Raw genomic sequence first — 17959 nt, forward strand, 5'->3', positions numbered from 1 at the left:
TTCCTGCAGGAAGATAATAGAAGCATAGAAGTTGGATATCCAGCAGCGAGTAGGGAGAAACATAAGCAATTATATTAACTGTTTTTAGTATTTATTAGTGCCGTAGAATTGGGCAAAATTTTTAGGCCAAAACTTTTTTCAGCAAAATTGCAGATTCGGCAACACCAAAACATTGCACAATTCATACTAGTTTCAATTCATTGTTCAATTATATTACAATATCAAACACCACACTAAGAATATTTGGTTTTGAAAATGTCAAAGAAATATTTCATTTATTTACTTTGAAATGACTTTTAGTTTCAAAATCTCCTTTTTTAAAAAACAACAACAAAAAACACCCCCAACCTGTGAAACGAGCTGAAATCAAACCAAAACGTTGTGATTGTATTCAAATAAAATGTTTTGAATTACCTGAAACATACTTTTCTCAACTTTTTGATTGACTGAAATTTTCAAATATTTGGTTTTTGATCCAGACCACAAATGATTTTTTGAAATTACTAATAAATGGGGGGGGGGGGAAAATCTGGCATTAGCTTAGATGTATTTATAACATTATAAGGGGAAATGACATTCGAAGCTGCATGACTTCACTGGAGGATGTTATGTCTGAAAACAAGTAGAGCAAAACTTTGAAGACATCATGTTTGTAATATCTTGTGATGGGACACCATAAAATGTGCCTGACTCCCCACTGAGCTCAGTGAAAAAATTCCCAGAAAAATTTACCTCTCTTGAGGGCAAAAGATTACGGCTGAAACTTAAATAGGGCTTTCATCTTTGGATCTCTAAGTGCTTCATGAAGTTGACTATGTCTCATTATCCCTGTTTTACTTTTTAGGTGAATGAGGCCGAAAGAAGCTAAGTGGCATGGCAGAGTCATGAATAATATCTAGGTTTCCCACATCCCATTTCCATGCCCTATCACCACTACAGTATTCTACTTTCAAAGGAAGTGAGGTTACCAGAACAGAAAACTAACCCTGGTTGACAGATGCTGCCCTTTGGAACTTCAGACTAATATCAGCAGTACTTGGCTATCCTAGCGTGCTTCTCCCCACCCCACCCCACCCCTTTTTTTTTCCTTGTATATCTTTATTCTATCACATTCACCATGGAACTAACTGGCTGGCTGATTGAAGCATGGAACTAATGTTTGAGGAAGTAGAAAAGTGGCCTTTTTAGTATGGGATCCAGTCCCAAAAACTGTATTTCATGTATTGAAAACCTTGTAATGTGACTTTCAAAAACATCTTTGACATGGTGAAAAGCGTGGTCATGCACCTGCAAGACACCTGCAAACTCTTGGTATTTACCTGAGCAGATGACACCGGCATCTTCAGAATGACCACAGTTATGAGAGAGCCATCCTGAATGAGGACAGTCCCATAGACTGTATTCCCATCCTTTGCATCTCACATCATCCAGAACAATATTTCCTGAGCCTTGACCATAATAGGCATTGGTCTTTGCTGCAACACCATATCCACATCCAAGCTGCCTGCACACAACATTGGCGTCATTGAGATCCCAAGAATCATCACACACTGTCCCCCAGGATCCTGCGTAATAGACTTCAACACGACCCTCACATCTGCTAAATGAATTCACCAGTCGCAATGCCAGCCCTAAAATAGATGTAAGGGAATGATTATTAACACATTAGTTAGTTCTTTCCCTCTTGGTAAAACCGTGACAACTGGGGTCATTCTAACACACATATGAAACCACATTTGACCACTTCTGGGGATTACATGTCCAGATCAGGTCACACATATGGATCAGTATGATGTCGAATCCCACAGTAAAAAAATAAATTTTAGTAAATCAAGGGCGAGACAGCACTTACCACTTGGTGTGGTTCTCCCTGGAGGAAACGGAGTGCTTGCTGCAAGAAAAGACAAAGAAGGGACAATTAGAGAACCCACAAATCCTGAGTGTACTGAAGTTAAATCAGATTAAAACTTCTAAGGAATATTTCTAGAACAGTGTACCAGACATCTTACTGAAGTAAGATATATTACCTCTACTGCCTTCTTTCATGCATTGTGTTAATTTAAAAAGCAATCTTTTTTTTCTCCCAAGGTGTGTTCTTCATAAGCTCTTGTTGCTCACTGTTATTACGCCTATGTTTTCCCTTTCTCTTTCGTTATCATGCTAGATATTCTCCTTTCAAAACCAAGGAATGACCATATCTTAAGAGTCAGAAAAGTGCCTTAATGTCTCCTGGGGAATGACCTATTTAGGTTCTGGCCAGAGAGGCTAGCAGGGAAATCTAAACATGAAGATCTTGTTCTCTTCTCGGGAGGGAGTGATGGAACAGAAATGACAGAGTTGGCTGGACTGAAAAAAACCTATATTTATTCTCCACATCTCAGTGTTCTGAGGGTACAGTATACAAGAGTAAGGGTGTGCAATGGACCTCTACAGTTCAACAAAACATTTATTGCCTGTACCACGTTTCAAATTTGCCCTTAGTATTGCTATTCAACCTGTCCTTTCTCTCATTTCAGTTCATTTGGAAATTCTACTCTAAAAGCATAGGCTACAGTTTCAAAACATTTCTAGCACAGAACCCTATCAGAGAGAAACATTTTAATGAAAGCAGAATGACTTAGCACTTGCCAGTTGTTGTGTACCAGGGCCATGATGGAGTGGATCCTGATGTTCCTGCAGGAAGATAATAGAAGCATAGAAGTTGGATATCCAGCAGCGAGTAGGGAGAAACATAAGCAATTATATTAACTGTTTTTAGTATTTATTAGTGCCGTATCAGAGAGAAACATTTTAATGAAAGCAGAATGACTTAGCACTTGCCAGTTGTTGTGTACCAGGGCCATGATGGAGTGGATCCTGTTGTTCCTGCAGGAAGATAATAGAAGCATAGAAGTTGGATATCCAGCAGCGAGTAGGGAGAAACATAAGCAATTATATTAACAGTTTTTAGTATTTATTAGTGCCGTATCAGAGAGAAACATTTTAATGAAAGCAGAATGACTTAGCACTTGCCAGTTGTTGTGTACCAGGGCCATGATGGAGTGGATCCTGATGTTCCTGCAGGAAGATAATAGAAGCATAGAAGTTGGATATCCAGCAGCGAGTAGGGAGAAACATAAGCAATTATATTAACTGTTTTTAGTATTTATTAGTGCCGTAGAATTGGGCAAAATTTTTAGGCCAAAACTTTTTTCAGCAAAATTGCAGATTCGGCAACACCAAAACATTGCACAATTCATACTAGTTTCAATTCATTGTTCAATTATATTACAATATCAAACACCACACTAAGAATATTTGGTTTTGAAAATGTCAAAGAAATATTTCATTTATTTACTTTGAAATGACTTTTAGTTTCAAAATCTCCTTTTTTAAAAAACAACAACAACAAACACCCCCAACCTGTGAAACAAGCTGAAATCAAACCAAAACGTTGTGATTGTATTCAAATAAAATGTTTTGAATTACCTGAAACATACTTTTCTCAACTTTTTGATTGACTGAAATTTTCAAATATTTGGTTTTTGATCCAGACCACAAATGATTTTTTGAAATTGCTAATGAATGGGGCGGGGGGGAAATCTGGCATTAGCTTAGATGTATTTTTAACATTATAAGGGGAAATGACATTCGAAGCTGCATGACTTTACTGGAGGATATTATGTCTGAAAACAAGTAGAGCAAAACTTTGAAGACATCATGTTTGTAATATCTTGTGACGGGACACCATAAAATGTGCCTGACTCCCCACTGAGCTCAGTGAAAAAAATTCCCAGAAAAATTTACCGCTCTTGAGGGCAAAAGATTACGGCTGAAACTTAAATAGGGCTTTCATCTTTGGATCTCTAAGTGCTTCATGAAGTTGACTATGTCTCATTATCCCTGTTTTACTTTTTAGGTGAATGAGGCCGAAAGAAGCTAAGTGGTATGGCAGAGTCATGAATAATATCTAGGTTTCCCACATCCCATTTCCATGCCCTATCACCACTACAGTATTCTACTTTCAAAGGAAGTGAGGTTACCAGAACAGAAAACTAACCCTGGTTGACAGATGCTGCCCTTTGGAACTTCAGACTAATATCAGCAGTACTTGGCTATCCTAGCGTGCTTCTCCCCACCCCACCCCACCCCTTTTTTTTTTCCTTGTATATCTTTATTCTATCACATTCACCATGGAACTAACTGGCTGGCTGATTGAAGCATGGAACTAATGTTTGAGGAAGTAGAAAAGTGGCCTTTTTAGTATGGGATCCAGTCCCAAAAACTGTATTTCATGTATTGAAAACCTTGTAATGTGACTTTCAAAAACATCTTTGACATGGTGAAAAGCGTGGTCATGCACCTGCAAGACACCTGCAAACTCTTGGTATTTACCTGAGCAGATGACACCGGCATCTTCAGAATGACCACAGTTATGAGAGAGCCATCCTGAATGAGGACAGTCCCATAGACTGTATTCCCATCCTTTGCATCTCACATCATCCAGAACAATATTTCCTGAGCCTTGGCCGTAATAGGCATTGGTCTTTGCTGCAACACCATATCCACATCCAAGCTGCCTGCACACAACATTGGCGTCATTGAGATCCCAAGAATCATCACACACTGTCCCCCAGGATCCTGCGTAATAGACTTCAACACGACCCTCACATCTGCTAAATGAATTCACCAGTCGCAATGCCAGCTCTAAAATAGATGTAAGGGAATGATTATTAGCACATTCATTATAGTTTCATTCCTTTTCATAACTTTCTGGCAACTGGGGTGAATCTGATCCATGTATGGAAATCCAATTGACTGCTGTGGGGATTCCATGGCCAGATCACATTTCTGAATCAACATTAGAAAAACACATTTGAAAAATTTCAGAGGAACAGCCGTGTTAGTCTGTATTCGCAAAAAGAAAAGGAGTACTTGTGGCACCTTAGAGACTAACCAATTTATTTGAGCATGAGCTTTCGTGAGCTACAGCTCACTTCATCAGATGTTTACCGTGGAAACTGCAGCAGACTTTATATACACACAGAAATCATGAAACAATACCTCCTCCCACCCCACTGTCCTGCTGGTAATAGCTTATCTAAAGTGATCAACAGGTGGGCCATTTCCAGCACAAATCCAGGTTTTCTCACCCTCCACCCCCCCACACAAATTCACTCTCCTGCTGGTGCTAGCCCATCCAAAGTGACAACTCTTTACATAATCAAGTCGGGCTATTTCCTGCATAGATCAAGGTTTTCTCACATCCCCTGGAAATGGCCCACCTGTTGATCACTTTAGATAAGCTATTACCAGCAGGACAGTGGGGTGGGAGGAGGTATTGTTTCATGATTTCTGTGTGTATATAAAGTCTGCTGCAGTTTCCACGGTAAACATCTGATGAAGTGAGCTGTAGCTCACGAAAGCTCATGCTCAAATAAATTGGTTAGTCTCTAAGGTGCCACAAGTACTCCTTTTCTTTTTACATTTGAAAAAGTAATCCCAAGTGTACATACAAAAAGATGGCATCTTAACTAGCTGTTACCACTCAAAATTGGGATCTTGGAGTCATCACGGGTAGTTCTGTGAAAACATTTGCTCAATGTGCAGTGGCAGGCAAAAAAGCTAACAGAATGACGGGAATCATGATGAAAGGAATAGATGAAAACTGTAAACCTGTAAAACTCATTGCCACAGGATGTTGTGAAGGTCAAATGTATAACTGGGTTCATAAAAGAATGAGAAGTTCACGGAGGATAGGTCCATCAATGGCTATTAGCCAAAATTGTCAGGAACACAACCCCATGCCCTGGGTGTCCCTAAACCACCAACTGCCAGCAGCTGGGACAGGAAATTGATCACTCAAAATTTCCCTTGTCTGTTCATTCCCTCTGAAGCATCTGGCATTGGCCACTGTTAGAAGGCAGGATTCTGGGCTAGATGAACTGCTAGTCTGAACTAGTAGGGCTGTTCTTGTGATCACGTAGATGGTGCCGAATCCCATAGTAAAAGAAGAAATTTTATTAAAACAAGGTGAGACAACACTTACTGTTTAGAGTGGTGCTCACTGGAGAGAAAGAAGTGCTCGCTGTAGTAAGACAAAGGCACAATTAGAGAAGACATTTATGACAATGACAATGGATCCTGTTATTGTGCTATCAAGGAGATGAACATTAATTTGCAATAGAAATAGCCAACGATATGCAAGAGCTGAGGAACAGCAAAACATGCTCTAAATCCCAGCCTCTGAATGCACATTGGCTCCTTAAGAAAATCACCTGAACAATTTAAAGACATTATTTAAAGACATTTAAAGACATTATTATAAATCAACATAACAACAATAATATTTAGAACTTTTATATAGGGCTGTTGATTAATCGCAGTTAATTCACGTGATTAACTCAAAAAAATCAATCGCGATTAAAAAAATTAATCTAGGACCCTGTATTGGCTCTCCACCACCCCCACTGCAGGGCTGTGCCATTATGGAACTATCAAACCCTTAATTAGCAAGATGAGTGCAAAGGAGAGCTCAGCTCAGACGAACACATCTGCCAGGGATGTGAATAATACAAGCACAACTCTGCATCTGGTAGTAAAGAACAGGGAAGACAGTGCAGCTGAACAGGAGATGGGGCAGGTTGAGATCCCCTGGAAAAGTCCTAGACAAATAGCAGGACTTTAGATAATGGAGCTCAACAAAAACAGGCAAACAAACAAAAATAAAAATCATGGAAATGTCTCTGTACCAATGGAAGGAGCTTCAGAGCAGAAAGAGGTAAACTAGGAGGGGTGTCAATGGAAAAGGGTTTGGACTTAACAGACATTACATCTATAGGAACTCAGTAGAGTTTGCTAGTTATTCTAAAAATTATAAAATTTAATAGTGATGATGCCCTTTCTATCGGTGTGTGAATCACCCTATAGAATTTTATAGCAGGAATATCAATGCCTATGAAAAACTCTATAGAACAATTAAAATGATAGGGTATAATTTTCTACTAAATCCTATGGGACTTCTCTGTAAGAGAGACAAAGTGAGTCAGATAATATCTTTTACTGAAATAAGAACCGTTGGTGAGAGAGAACAACAACTTCTCCATAAGAGCAAATGTACAGTGCTCACTTTATACTTACTTTTATTACAAATATTTGCACTGTAAAAAAACGAAAGAAACAGTATTTTTCAATTTCCCCATTACAAAATACTGCAGTGAAATCTCTTTATATGAAAGTTGAACTTACAAGTGTAGAATTATGTACAAAAAAACTGCACTCAAAAATAAAACAATGTAAAATTTTAGAGCCTGCAAGTCCACTCCGTCCTACTTCTTGTTCAGCCAACAGCTCAGACAAACAAGGTTGTTTACATTTGCAGGAGATAATGCTGCCCGCTTCTTATTTACATTGTCACCTGAAAGCGAGAACAATCATTTGCATGGCACTGTTGTAGCTGGCGTCGCGAGATATTTACGTGCCAGATGCACTGAAGATTCATATGCCCCTTCATGCTTTAACCACCATTCCAGATGATATGCACTCATGCTGAGGACGGGTTCTGTTTGATAATGATTCAAAACAGTGCAGACCAATGCATGTTCATTTTCATCATCTGAGTCAAATGCCACCGGCAGAGAAGATTGATTTTCTTTTTTGGTGGTTTGGGTTCTCTAGATTCTGCATCAGAGTGTTGCTCTTTTAAGACTTCTGAAAGCATACTCCACACCTCATCCCCCTCAGATTTTGGAACCACTTCTGATTCTTAAACCTTGGGTCGAGTGCTATATCTATCCTTAGAAATCTCACATTGGTACCTCCCTTGCATTTTGTGAAATCTGCAGTGATAGTGTTCTTGAAATGAACAACATACTGGGTCATCATCCGAGACTGCTATAACATGAAACATATGGCAGAATGGGGGTAAAACAGAGCAGGAGGCATACAATTCTCCCCCAAGGAGTTCAGTCGCAAATTTAATTAATGCATTATTTTTTTAACAAGCGCCATCAGCATGGAAGCATGTCCTCTGGAATGGTGGATGAAGCATGAAGGGGCATATATGAATGTTTAAAATATCTGGCATGTAAATACCTTCCAATGCCAGCTACAAAAGTGCCACGCAAACGCCTATTCTCACTTTCAGATGATGTTGTAAATAAGAAGCGGGCAACATTATCTCCCATAAATGTAAACAAACTTGTTTCTCTTGGTGATTGGCTGAACAAGAAGCAGGACTGAGTGGACTTCTAGGCTCTAAAGTTTTACACTGTTTTATCTTTGAGTGCAGTTATGTAACAGAAAAAAAAATCTACATTCGTAAGCTGCATTTTCACGATAAAGAGATTGCACTACAGTACTTGGATGAGGTGGATTGAAAAATACTATTTCTTTTGTTGATCATTTTTACAGACCAAATATTTGTAATCAAAAATAATAATATAAAGTGAGCATTGCATATTTTGTATTCTGTGTTGTAACTGATGTCAATATATGTGAAAATGTAGAAAGACATCCAAAAATATTTAATAAATTTCAATTGGTATTCTATTGTTTAACAGTGCAATTAAGACTCTGATTAATCACCATTCATTTTTTTAATTATGATTAATTTTTTGAGTGAATTGTGTGAGTTAACTGCAATTAATCGACAGCCCTAGTATATGGTGAAGGAATTTGTGTTTGTTTGTTTCTTATTCTTTGAACAATTATTATAGTTTAAAGGTGTCTTCTCAATTGTTCATCTCTTTATTACTGGGTAATTTGATGAATGTGCCAAATAGTCAAGGAATCTCGCAGAGCCAGATCCCCTGCTGGTGTACAACGGAGTAGATACATTGACTTGGATCAGCCACACCAATTCAAATGGGGTGAGGATCTGGACTAAACATTATTACAGAGCCAAATATAAAGTGGTGCCGCAGAATCTTCTGGAAGGAATCTTTCCTTTCTTATTATTTAGTATCAACTAAACAGGGGCTTATCTAGATGTGTAGTTCTTGTGAATTCCATGCCCACAACTATAGTTTTGGGTACATCAGCTTTTTCCTGTATTCCCTGAGGAGTACTTATTACAGTTTTAATAGCCACAACCAAAGGAGATAAAACTTTTCAGTGCCTACAATGAAGACCAATACTTTCAAAACATTACATTGTTTCTTTTTCAGCAAGAAAAAAATGTAAGAGATTGCATCTAACAGCTCCTTTGTTTCATTTCTTAATAGCAGCAGCTCAGCCTCTTGTATAGCAGTATTATACACTTCTGGTTAGAGTTCCCGTCTATTATACCTGCATTGTAAGCGCCTTTAGACACTCAAGTACAGATTCCGGAGATGCGCAGTTCAACATATAGAACCTATTCAGCCAGGTACTGAGCAGTCTGGCTTTGGTCCAGCAAAATATTTAAACACATGAGTGGTCTCACTGACTGCAATAGGACTATTTAAGGGCATACATTTAAGCCTGTGCTTAAATGCTTTGCTGAATTAGAGCCAGATTGCTCAGCATCTAACAGGATCAAGTCCATAATTTACAAGGCAAAGTATAAATCTTGAGTTACCTGTTTCTGGAGGCGCTGTTAGTCCAGAACCTGTTGATGTAGAAACATCAGACTTTTAGACCTGGGACATTCCTATTGGATGGGTCCTTCATTGAGGATGTCATGTTTCAAATCAACAAAGCAGAAGCATGAAACACCATGTTTACAAAAACTTAATTATATTAATCATTGGAATAACCCACAGATAATAAAATTCTGCTTCCTGTGACTCAAACCAAATCCCACTAAAGTTAATGGAGAAATATCCCTTGACCTTAAGAGATGTTGGATTGGGACCATACTAACCCAGCTGATAAAACTCCTGACCTACACACACTAGATGGTTCATGATATCACTCATCGGTATAATCTGCATCAACACCTAAATGAACTTTCCTTTAAAGTATGGATTACATATTTGAAGTGTATTTTTGCTAAGAATATGATCTATACTGAAAGAAAAAGTGTAAAGCAAAACTTTTAAAAGTACAATCCTTAGTCTATCTTACAACAAACACAAAGCTGATTCGCTGAGTATAAAAGCTACAGATATGCAATAAAAGAGAATACATACCTGCACATATGACACTAGCATCTCCATAAACGCCACATGAATAGTGTGGGTGTTCATAAGGGCAAGACCACAAAAAGTCTTCAGAGCCAGTGCAGTTCACATTAGTCATCCAAGGACTTGCCCAGCCTTCTCCAAAATAGCTATTTCTCAGAGCAGCAACAGGCTCACCACAGCCCAGTTGCCTGCACACAACTCGTGCATCGTTCATGTCCCACAAATCACCACAAACTTTTACCCAGCCTCCATAGTAAAGGATTTCAACACGACCTGCACAGTGGTTTGGCCCATTTGCAAGTCCTAGCACCAGCTCTGTGAAAGACATAAATCAATTGATTGCTAGACTATTTGTCCATTTTCACATGGCGATGTTTTAATGCTTTTTGGTTACCAATTAAAATTTGTCCCATACTGGCAATGCAATGCCATTTATTGAGAAGCTAGTGCCCCTCCTTTAGCTCCTCGTTGGCCATAGCACTATCCTAGTTGACATGATTATCTCAGCAGAGAGGCCAAGGACTCAGTGGTCAATGTGCCTCACACGAGAGGTCCCACCAAATGAGGAATGTTGGCCCGCGTAGCCATGGCTTGTGCTGTGCTTTTTCTGTGAATGAATAGGAGACTTTGTGATCCAGCACTCTGAACTATTTTTCCCAAGCATGAAACTCACTTCTCATTTAGAATCATAGAATATCAGGGTTGGAAGGGACCTCAGGAGGTCATCTAGTCCAACCCCCTGCTCAAAGCAGGACCAATCCCCAATTAAATCATCCCAGCCAGGGCTTTGTCAAGCCTGACCTGAAAAACTTCTAAGGAAGGAGATTCTACCATCTCCCTAGGTAGCGCATTCCAGTGTTTCACCACCCTCCTAGTGAAAATGTTTTTCCTAATATCCAACCTAAACCTCCCCCGCTGCAATTTGAGACCATTACTCCTTGTCCTGTCCTCTTCTACCACTGAGAATAGCCTAGAACCATCCTCTCTGGAACCACCTCTCAGGTAGTTGAAAGCAGCTATCAAATCCCCCCTCATTCTTCTCTTCCGCAGACTAAACAATCCCAGTTCCCTCAGCCTCTCCTCATAAGTCATGTGTTTCAGACCCCTAATCATTTTTGTTGCCCTTCGCTGGACTCTCTCCAATTTATCCACATCCTTCTTGTAGTGTGGGGCCCAAAACTGGACACAGTACTCCAGATGAGGCCTCACCAATGTTGAATAGAGGGGAACGATCACATCCCTCGATCTGCTCGCTATGCCCCTACTTATACATCCCAAAATGCCATTGGCCTTCTTGGCAACAAGGGCACACTGCTGACTCATATTTCCAAGGCTTCAATTTCAATTTCATGACAATCATAATTAAATTCACAGGGCATTGTCATTTTCCAAACCAGAACACAGAAAGTTGTTAGCTAAATGCATAACATTGTAAATTAAAATCAATATAAATGTAAACAATACTGTATGTAGACAGGCTCACCATCACTGATTGTTTCAACTGAAAAAAAGCACATAACACAAACTATATTAGTACAAAATACTTAGGCTTCTAGAAAGCTTTATCTTTTTTCCTGTATAAACATAGTAACTTGTTCAGAAAGCATAATTTTCTCACATCCAATGTTGTTTGGCACTAGAAAGACCTTCGTAGGGGGTGCACATTGTGTGTGCCACAAAACTCCGCTTGCGGTGCTCCCTATACCCCTGCAGAAAGGGAGGTTTATGGCAAGGTGTGAGAGGGGCTGGCTGTTCTGTGACTACATTCTCTCCCATGAGGAGCTGCTGCCTCCAGGCTTACGGTAGCATATCAGAGCAGTTCTGACTTCAGACACCCATAGATATTACCAGCCCCCTCTGAAACCCTCCTCTGGGATCAGTCCCTGCGAAAACTCTCTGCTCGCTACAACTCAAGTTGATACATTGCTGCACATCACAATGCTTCTTTAAGCATTCATCTTTCTATTTTAATCCATGTGACAATACTTAGGTTCAAGCCAATATTAACTAAAGTGTCCAAGGAATGTTTCTGATATAGTGACCAGATCTCTTATATCTCAGTCCAGATACATTATAGCCACGGCCTTCTTCATTCACTCTGTTTCTCAAAAACAGTGATAATTTTTTTTCTCCTATGATGCAATCTTCCAAAGCTCATGTTGCCCACAGTTATTATTCATATGCTTAGTCTTCTGAAGTCATAGAATCATAGAAAATTAGGGTTGGAAGAGACCTCAGGAGGTCATCTAGTCCAACCCCCTTCTCAAAGCAGTACCAACCCCAATTAAATCATCCCAGCCAGGGCTTTGTTAAGCCGGGCCTTAAAAACCTCTAAACATGCAGATTCCACCACCTCTCTAGGTAACCCATTCCAGTGCTTCACCACCCTCCCAGTGAAATAGTTTTTCCTAATATCCAGCCTAGATCTTCCACACTGCAACTTGAGACTATTACTTCTTGTTCTGTCGCATCTGCCACCACTGAGAACAGCCTAGCTCCATCATCCAGTCCTCGCGCTAGTGATTTCATTTCAGTGAATATGGTCATTAAATTGTAAAATTCTAGTCTATATTTTCAGTAGGTGGGTACTATATAGAATAGATACAATATTAGCAAAGATAAAATAGGGCTTACAGGTGGTAGTTGGCTCTGGCGTCGTAGTTGTGGTGTCAGGAATGGTTGTATTAGTTTCATAAGTGGGTGTAGTGCTCTCTTTTGAGAAAACAAAGACAAAAATAGATATTTTTTTAATGTGGACACAAGAATCAATTATTTTATTGCTTAATATACACAAATTTCTGTATTACTACTGTGATATTTTAAATTACTTTCTTAGAAACCTTTTCTTTTTATGAATATTGCGGCACAAAATTTTCTTCTTCTTTCCTTTAACACAAAATGACATGGGAATATAGTTTGGGAATTTTGTATGTTTGCTTGTGTTTTATTCAGTATTTATTCAAGGTTGTAAGATGACTTATAAGCTGTTTATATACAACTGGCTAATTTCTGAATGCCCCAAAGAACCAAGGAAACACACAGGACCAGTGCTTTGCTGCTGTAAATTAGTGTAGATCCATTGGCTTGACTGGAGTTACACCAATTTATATCAACTGAGGACATGGCCTAAACATTATTTTAAATTGACATTTTAATAGATCCAAAACGAGATCCCATCATCCATTGTTCAAGAGACATCCCTTCAGTCAGAGAGAGCATGGTGTCAATTGCAAGATTTTATATTTATATCAGTTTTGCTCAATATTATATTTATTATCCCTATTTTACTTTTTTGGTGAATGAGGCCGAAAGAAGCTAAGTGGCATGGCAGAGTCATGAATAATATCTAGGTTTCCCACATCCCATTTCCATGCCCTATCACCACTACAGTATTCTACTTTCAAAGGAAGTGAGGTTACCAGAACAGAAAACTAACCCTGGTTGACAGATGCTGCCCTTTGGAACTTCAGACTAATGTAAGCAGTACTTGGCTATCCTAGGGTGATTCCCCTCCCCATCACCTTTTTTTTTTCTTGTATATCTTTATTCTATGTTAGCAAAACCACATTCATCATGGAACTAACTGGCTGCCTGATTGAAGCATGGAACTAATGTTTGAGGAAGTAGAAAAGCGGCCTTTTTAGTATGGGATCCAGTCCCAAAAACTGTATTTCATGTATTGAAAACCTTGTAATGTGACTTTCAAAAACATCTTTGACATGGTGAAAAGCGTGGTCATGCACCTGCAAGACACCTGCAAACTCTTGGTATTTACCTGAGCAGATGACACCGGCATCTTCAGAATGACCACAGTTATGAGAGAGCCATCCTGAATGAGGACAGTCCCATAGACTGTATTCCCATCCTTTGCATCTCACATCATCCAGAACAATATTTCCTGAGCCTTGACCGTAATAGGCATTGGTCTTTGCTGCAACACCATATCCACATCCAAGCTGCCTGCACACAACATTGGCGTCATTGAGATCCCAAGAATCATCACACACTGTCCCCCAGGATCCTGCGTAATAGACTTCAACACGACCCTCACATCTGCTAAATGAATTCACCAGTCGCAATGCCAGCCCTAAAATAGATGTAAGGGAATGATTATTAACACATTAGTTAGTTCTTTCCCTCTTGGTAAAACCGTGACAACTGGGGTCAATCTGACACACATATGAAACCACATTTGACCACTTCTGGGGATTACATGTCCAGATCAGGTCACACATATGGATCAGTATGATGTCGAATCCCACAGTAAAAAAATAAATTTTAGTAAATCAAGGGCAAGACAGCACTTACCACTTGGTGTGGTTCTCCCTGGAGGAAACGGAGTGCTTGCTGCAAGAAAAGACAAAGAAGGGACAATTAGAGAACCCACAAATCCTGAGTGTACTGAAGTTAAATCAGATTAAAACTTCTAAGGAATATTTCTAGAACAGTGTACCAGACATCTTACTGAAGTAAGATATATTACCTCTACTGCCTTCTTTCATGCATTGTGTTAATTTAAAAAGCAATCTTTTTTTTCTCCCAAGGTGTGTTCTTCATAAGCTCTTGTTGCTCACTGTTATTACGCCTATGTTTTCCCTTTCTCTTTCGTTATCATGCTAGATATTCTCCTTTCAAAACCAAGGAATGACCATATCTTAAGAGTCAGAAAAGTGCCTTAATGTCTCCTGGGGAATGACCTATTTAGGTTCTGGCCAGAGAGGCTAGCAGGGAAATCTAAACGTGAAGATCTTGTTCTCTTCTCGGGAGGGAGTGATGGAACAGAAATGACAGAGTTGGCTGGACTGAAAAAAAACTATATTTATTCTCCACATCTCAGTGTTCTGAGGGTACAGTATACAAGAGTAAGGGTGTGTAATGGACCTCTACAGTTCAACAAAACATTTATTGCCTGTACCACGTTTCAAATTTGCCCTTAGTATTGCTATTCAACCTGTCCTTTCTCTCATTTCAGTTCATTTGGAAATTCTACTCTAAAAGCATAGGCTTCAGTTTCAAAACATTTCTAGCACAGAACCCTATCAGAGAGAAACATTTTAATGAAACCAGAATGACTTAGCACTTGCCAGTTGTGTACCAGAGCCATGATGGAGTGGATTCCGGTGTTTCTGCAGGAAGATAACAGAAGCATAAGTAGAGACCTAGGGTGAATTTTCAGATGAATGGCAAAATGCACATCCCTTCCGCTAAATTTCAAATACCCACACCCAATCCTGGAAGCACTAGAACTCTTCAGTGAAACAGTTGGAAGAATTATTTTAACCTGGGCAAAACAACATGTTTTCCCTCCTCTTATTTTTGTAACAGCTGAAATATTTTAGCTGAAATGTCCTGTCATAAATATAAAGGGAAGGGTGACAACTTTATGTATGCAGTAGCATAAAATCCCTCCTGGCCAGATGTACTGAAGGGGTTAAGAAGCTCAAATAACCTGGTTGGCACCTGACCAAAAGGACCAATGAGGAAAGAAGATACTTTCAGATCCGGGGGTGGGGGTTTTGTTTGGGCTCTCTTTGGGTATGTCTTCACCACCCGCCGGATCAGCAGGCAGCGATCGATCCAGCGGGGATCGATTTATCGTGTCTAGTCTAGACGTGATAAATCGAACCCCGAGCACTCTCCTGTCAACTCCTGTACTCCAGTTCGGCGAGAGGTGCAGGCAGAGTCGATGGGGGAGTGGCAGCAGTCGACTCACTGCAGTGGAGACACCACGGTCAGTCGATCTAAGTACGTCAACTTCAGTTATGTTATTCATGTAGCTGAAGTTGCGTAACTTAGATCGATTCCCCCCGCCCCCTCTCAGTGTAGACCATGCCTTTGTTTGTTCCCTCTCTGAATGGAGAGAGAGACCAAGCAGATAAAACATCTCCTGAAAACATACCTGCAATAATACATCTAAAATTACACAAATTGTAAGTAAAGGCAAGGAAATGCGTTAGATTATCTTTTGTTTTAGCTTGTGACTTTTCCCTATGCTAAGAGGGAGTTTTAGTCCTGTTTTTTGTAACTTTGAAGCTGAGCCTAAAGGGGAATCCTCTGTGTTTAAATCTTCTTTTAGCCCGTAAAGTTACCTTCCATACTGATTTTACAGGTGCGATTCTTTTACTTTCTCTTTAAATAAAGTTCTTCCTTTAAGAACCTGTTTGATTTTCAGTGTCCTAGAGACAAAGGGTCTGGTCGGTACTCACATTATTCTTAAGCCTCCCCAGGAAAGGGGGTGAAGAGGCTTGGGGGAATATTTTGGGGGAACAGGGAGCCAAGTGACCTTTTTCCTGAACTTTTGTGTAAATCACTTGGTGGTGGCAGCAATACCGTCCAAGTACAAGGAAAGGAATTGTACCTTGGGGAAGTTTTAACCTAAGCTGTGTATGTAATATGTAATGTGTGACTTTTTCCACCCACCTATAAATTGGTCGTGTCAAATGAAGACAAGTTTTACAGAAGCAATTTTTCCGCACTTTAACTTCTTAGGACAGCTAGTTTTAGAGCACACAGTACGCTGGGTTACTCTGAATTATGTCCTAAGGAAGAAATGGGAGCTGATTCAAAAAGAACCTTTAGCTGTCCTATTACCATGTAATAATGCAATATAAACAAGTTCAACATTCTCAGGAGAAGAAAGGGACCAAAAATGTGAAATGTAGAATTAAAATTTTGAAAGGGGTAATTAAAAAAAATTAAAATGGAGAAAGCTGGTCTAAAGTCCCTAAAATCAAAATTGAAGATATTAAAATGCTCTAAGTCAGTATGGAGGCTGTTAGCTTTAGCACATCAAACTGTAACCGAGTTACAGCAGGCATGAATACGCCTGAAACAAAAAGAATTCACGAAGGCAAGAAAAAGATGATGAAAGTGAAATGATGGGGTTCAAGAGGTTGTTCAAGCCAACTACACACCACACAACAGAAACACCAACCCAGGAACGTATCCCTGCAATAAACCCCATTGCCAACTCTGTCCACATATCTATTCAAGGGACACCATCGTAGGACCTAACCACATCAGCCACACCATCAGGGGCTCATTCATCTGCACTTCTACCAATGTGATATATGCCATCATGTGCCAGCAATGCCCTGCTGCCATGTACGTTGGCCAAACCGGACAGTCTCTATGAAAAAGAATAAATGGACACAAATCCGTCATCAAGAGTTATAACGTTCAAAAACATGTTGGAGAACACTTCAATCTCCCTGGACACTCAATAACAGACTTAAAAGTGGCAATTCTTCAACAACAAAACTTCAAAAACATACTCCAAAGAGAAACTGCAGAACTGGAATTAATTTGCAAACTAGACACCATCAAATTAGGCCTGAATAAAGACTGGAAGTGGATGGGTCACTACAAAAACTAGAAACTAATTTCCCTATGCTAATTTCCCCCTGTTGTTACTCACACCTTCTTGTCAACTGTTTGAAATGGGCCACCCTGATTACATTGGCCTCATTACCACTACAAAAGTGATTTTTCTTCCTGTTGATAATAGCCCACTTCCACTTTAATTGAGTTGTCTCGTTAGCACTGACCTCCCCCACTTGGTAAGGCAACTCCCATCTTTTCATGTACTGTGTATATATATCTGCCTACTGTATTTTTTACTCCATGCATCTGACGAAGTGGGTTTTAGCCCAAAAAAGCTTATGCCCAAATAAATTTGTTAGTCTCTAAGGTGCCACAAGTACTCCTCGTTGTTTTTGCTGATACAGACCTAACACGGCTACCACGCTGAAATCAGTGAACCTTGTAGAACAAGGTTTCCTTTCTCCTGACATCACAATAGTAATGGTGGTGGCAACAGCTACAAAAAAGGCTGGCATTTCTAGCACTCTGTAAAAAAAGCAAAGAACTTCTCA

General features: G+C 39.6%; 1 protein-coding gene across 1 annotated transcript in view; it reads right to left on the reverse strand.

The window, feature by feature from the left end:
• The window catches only part of LOC140915208 (scavenger receptor cysteine-rich domain-containing protein DMBT1-like), a 194593-nt gene that overhangs the window by 169700 nt on the left and 6934 nt on the right, over positions 1 to 17959 (reverse strand). Inside the window, 9 exon segments of the mRNA XM_073354781.1 lie at positions 1320 to 1681; positions 1849 to 1866; positions 4362 to 4686; positions 9539 to 9568; positions 10092 to 10400; positions 11569 to 11586; positions 12720 to 12797; positions 13861 to 14172; positions 14394 to 14432. Coding sequence (XP_073210882.1) covers positions 1320 to 1681; positions 1849 to 1866; positions 4362 to 4686; positions 9539 to 9568; positions 10092 to 10400; positions 11569 to 11586; positions 12720 to 12797; positions 13861 to 14172; positions 14394 to 14432 — 1491 coding nt within the window.

Source organism: Lepidochelys kempii, chromosome 7, assembly GCF_965140265.1.
Source record: "Lepidochelys kempii isolate rLepKem1 chromosome 7, rLepKem1.hap2, whole genome shotgun sequence".
Taxonomy (NCBI): Eukaryota; Metazoa; Chordata; order Testudines; family Cheloniidae; genus Lepidochelys; species Lepidochelys kempii.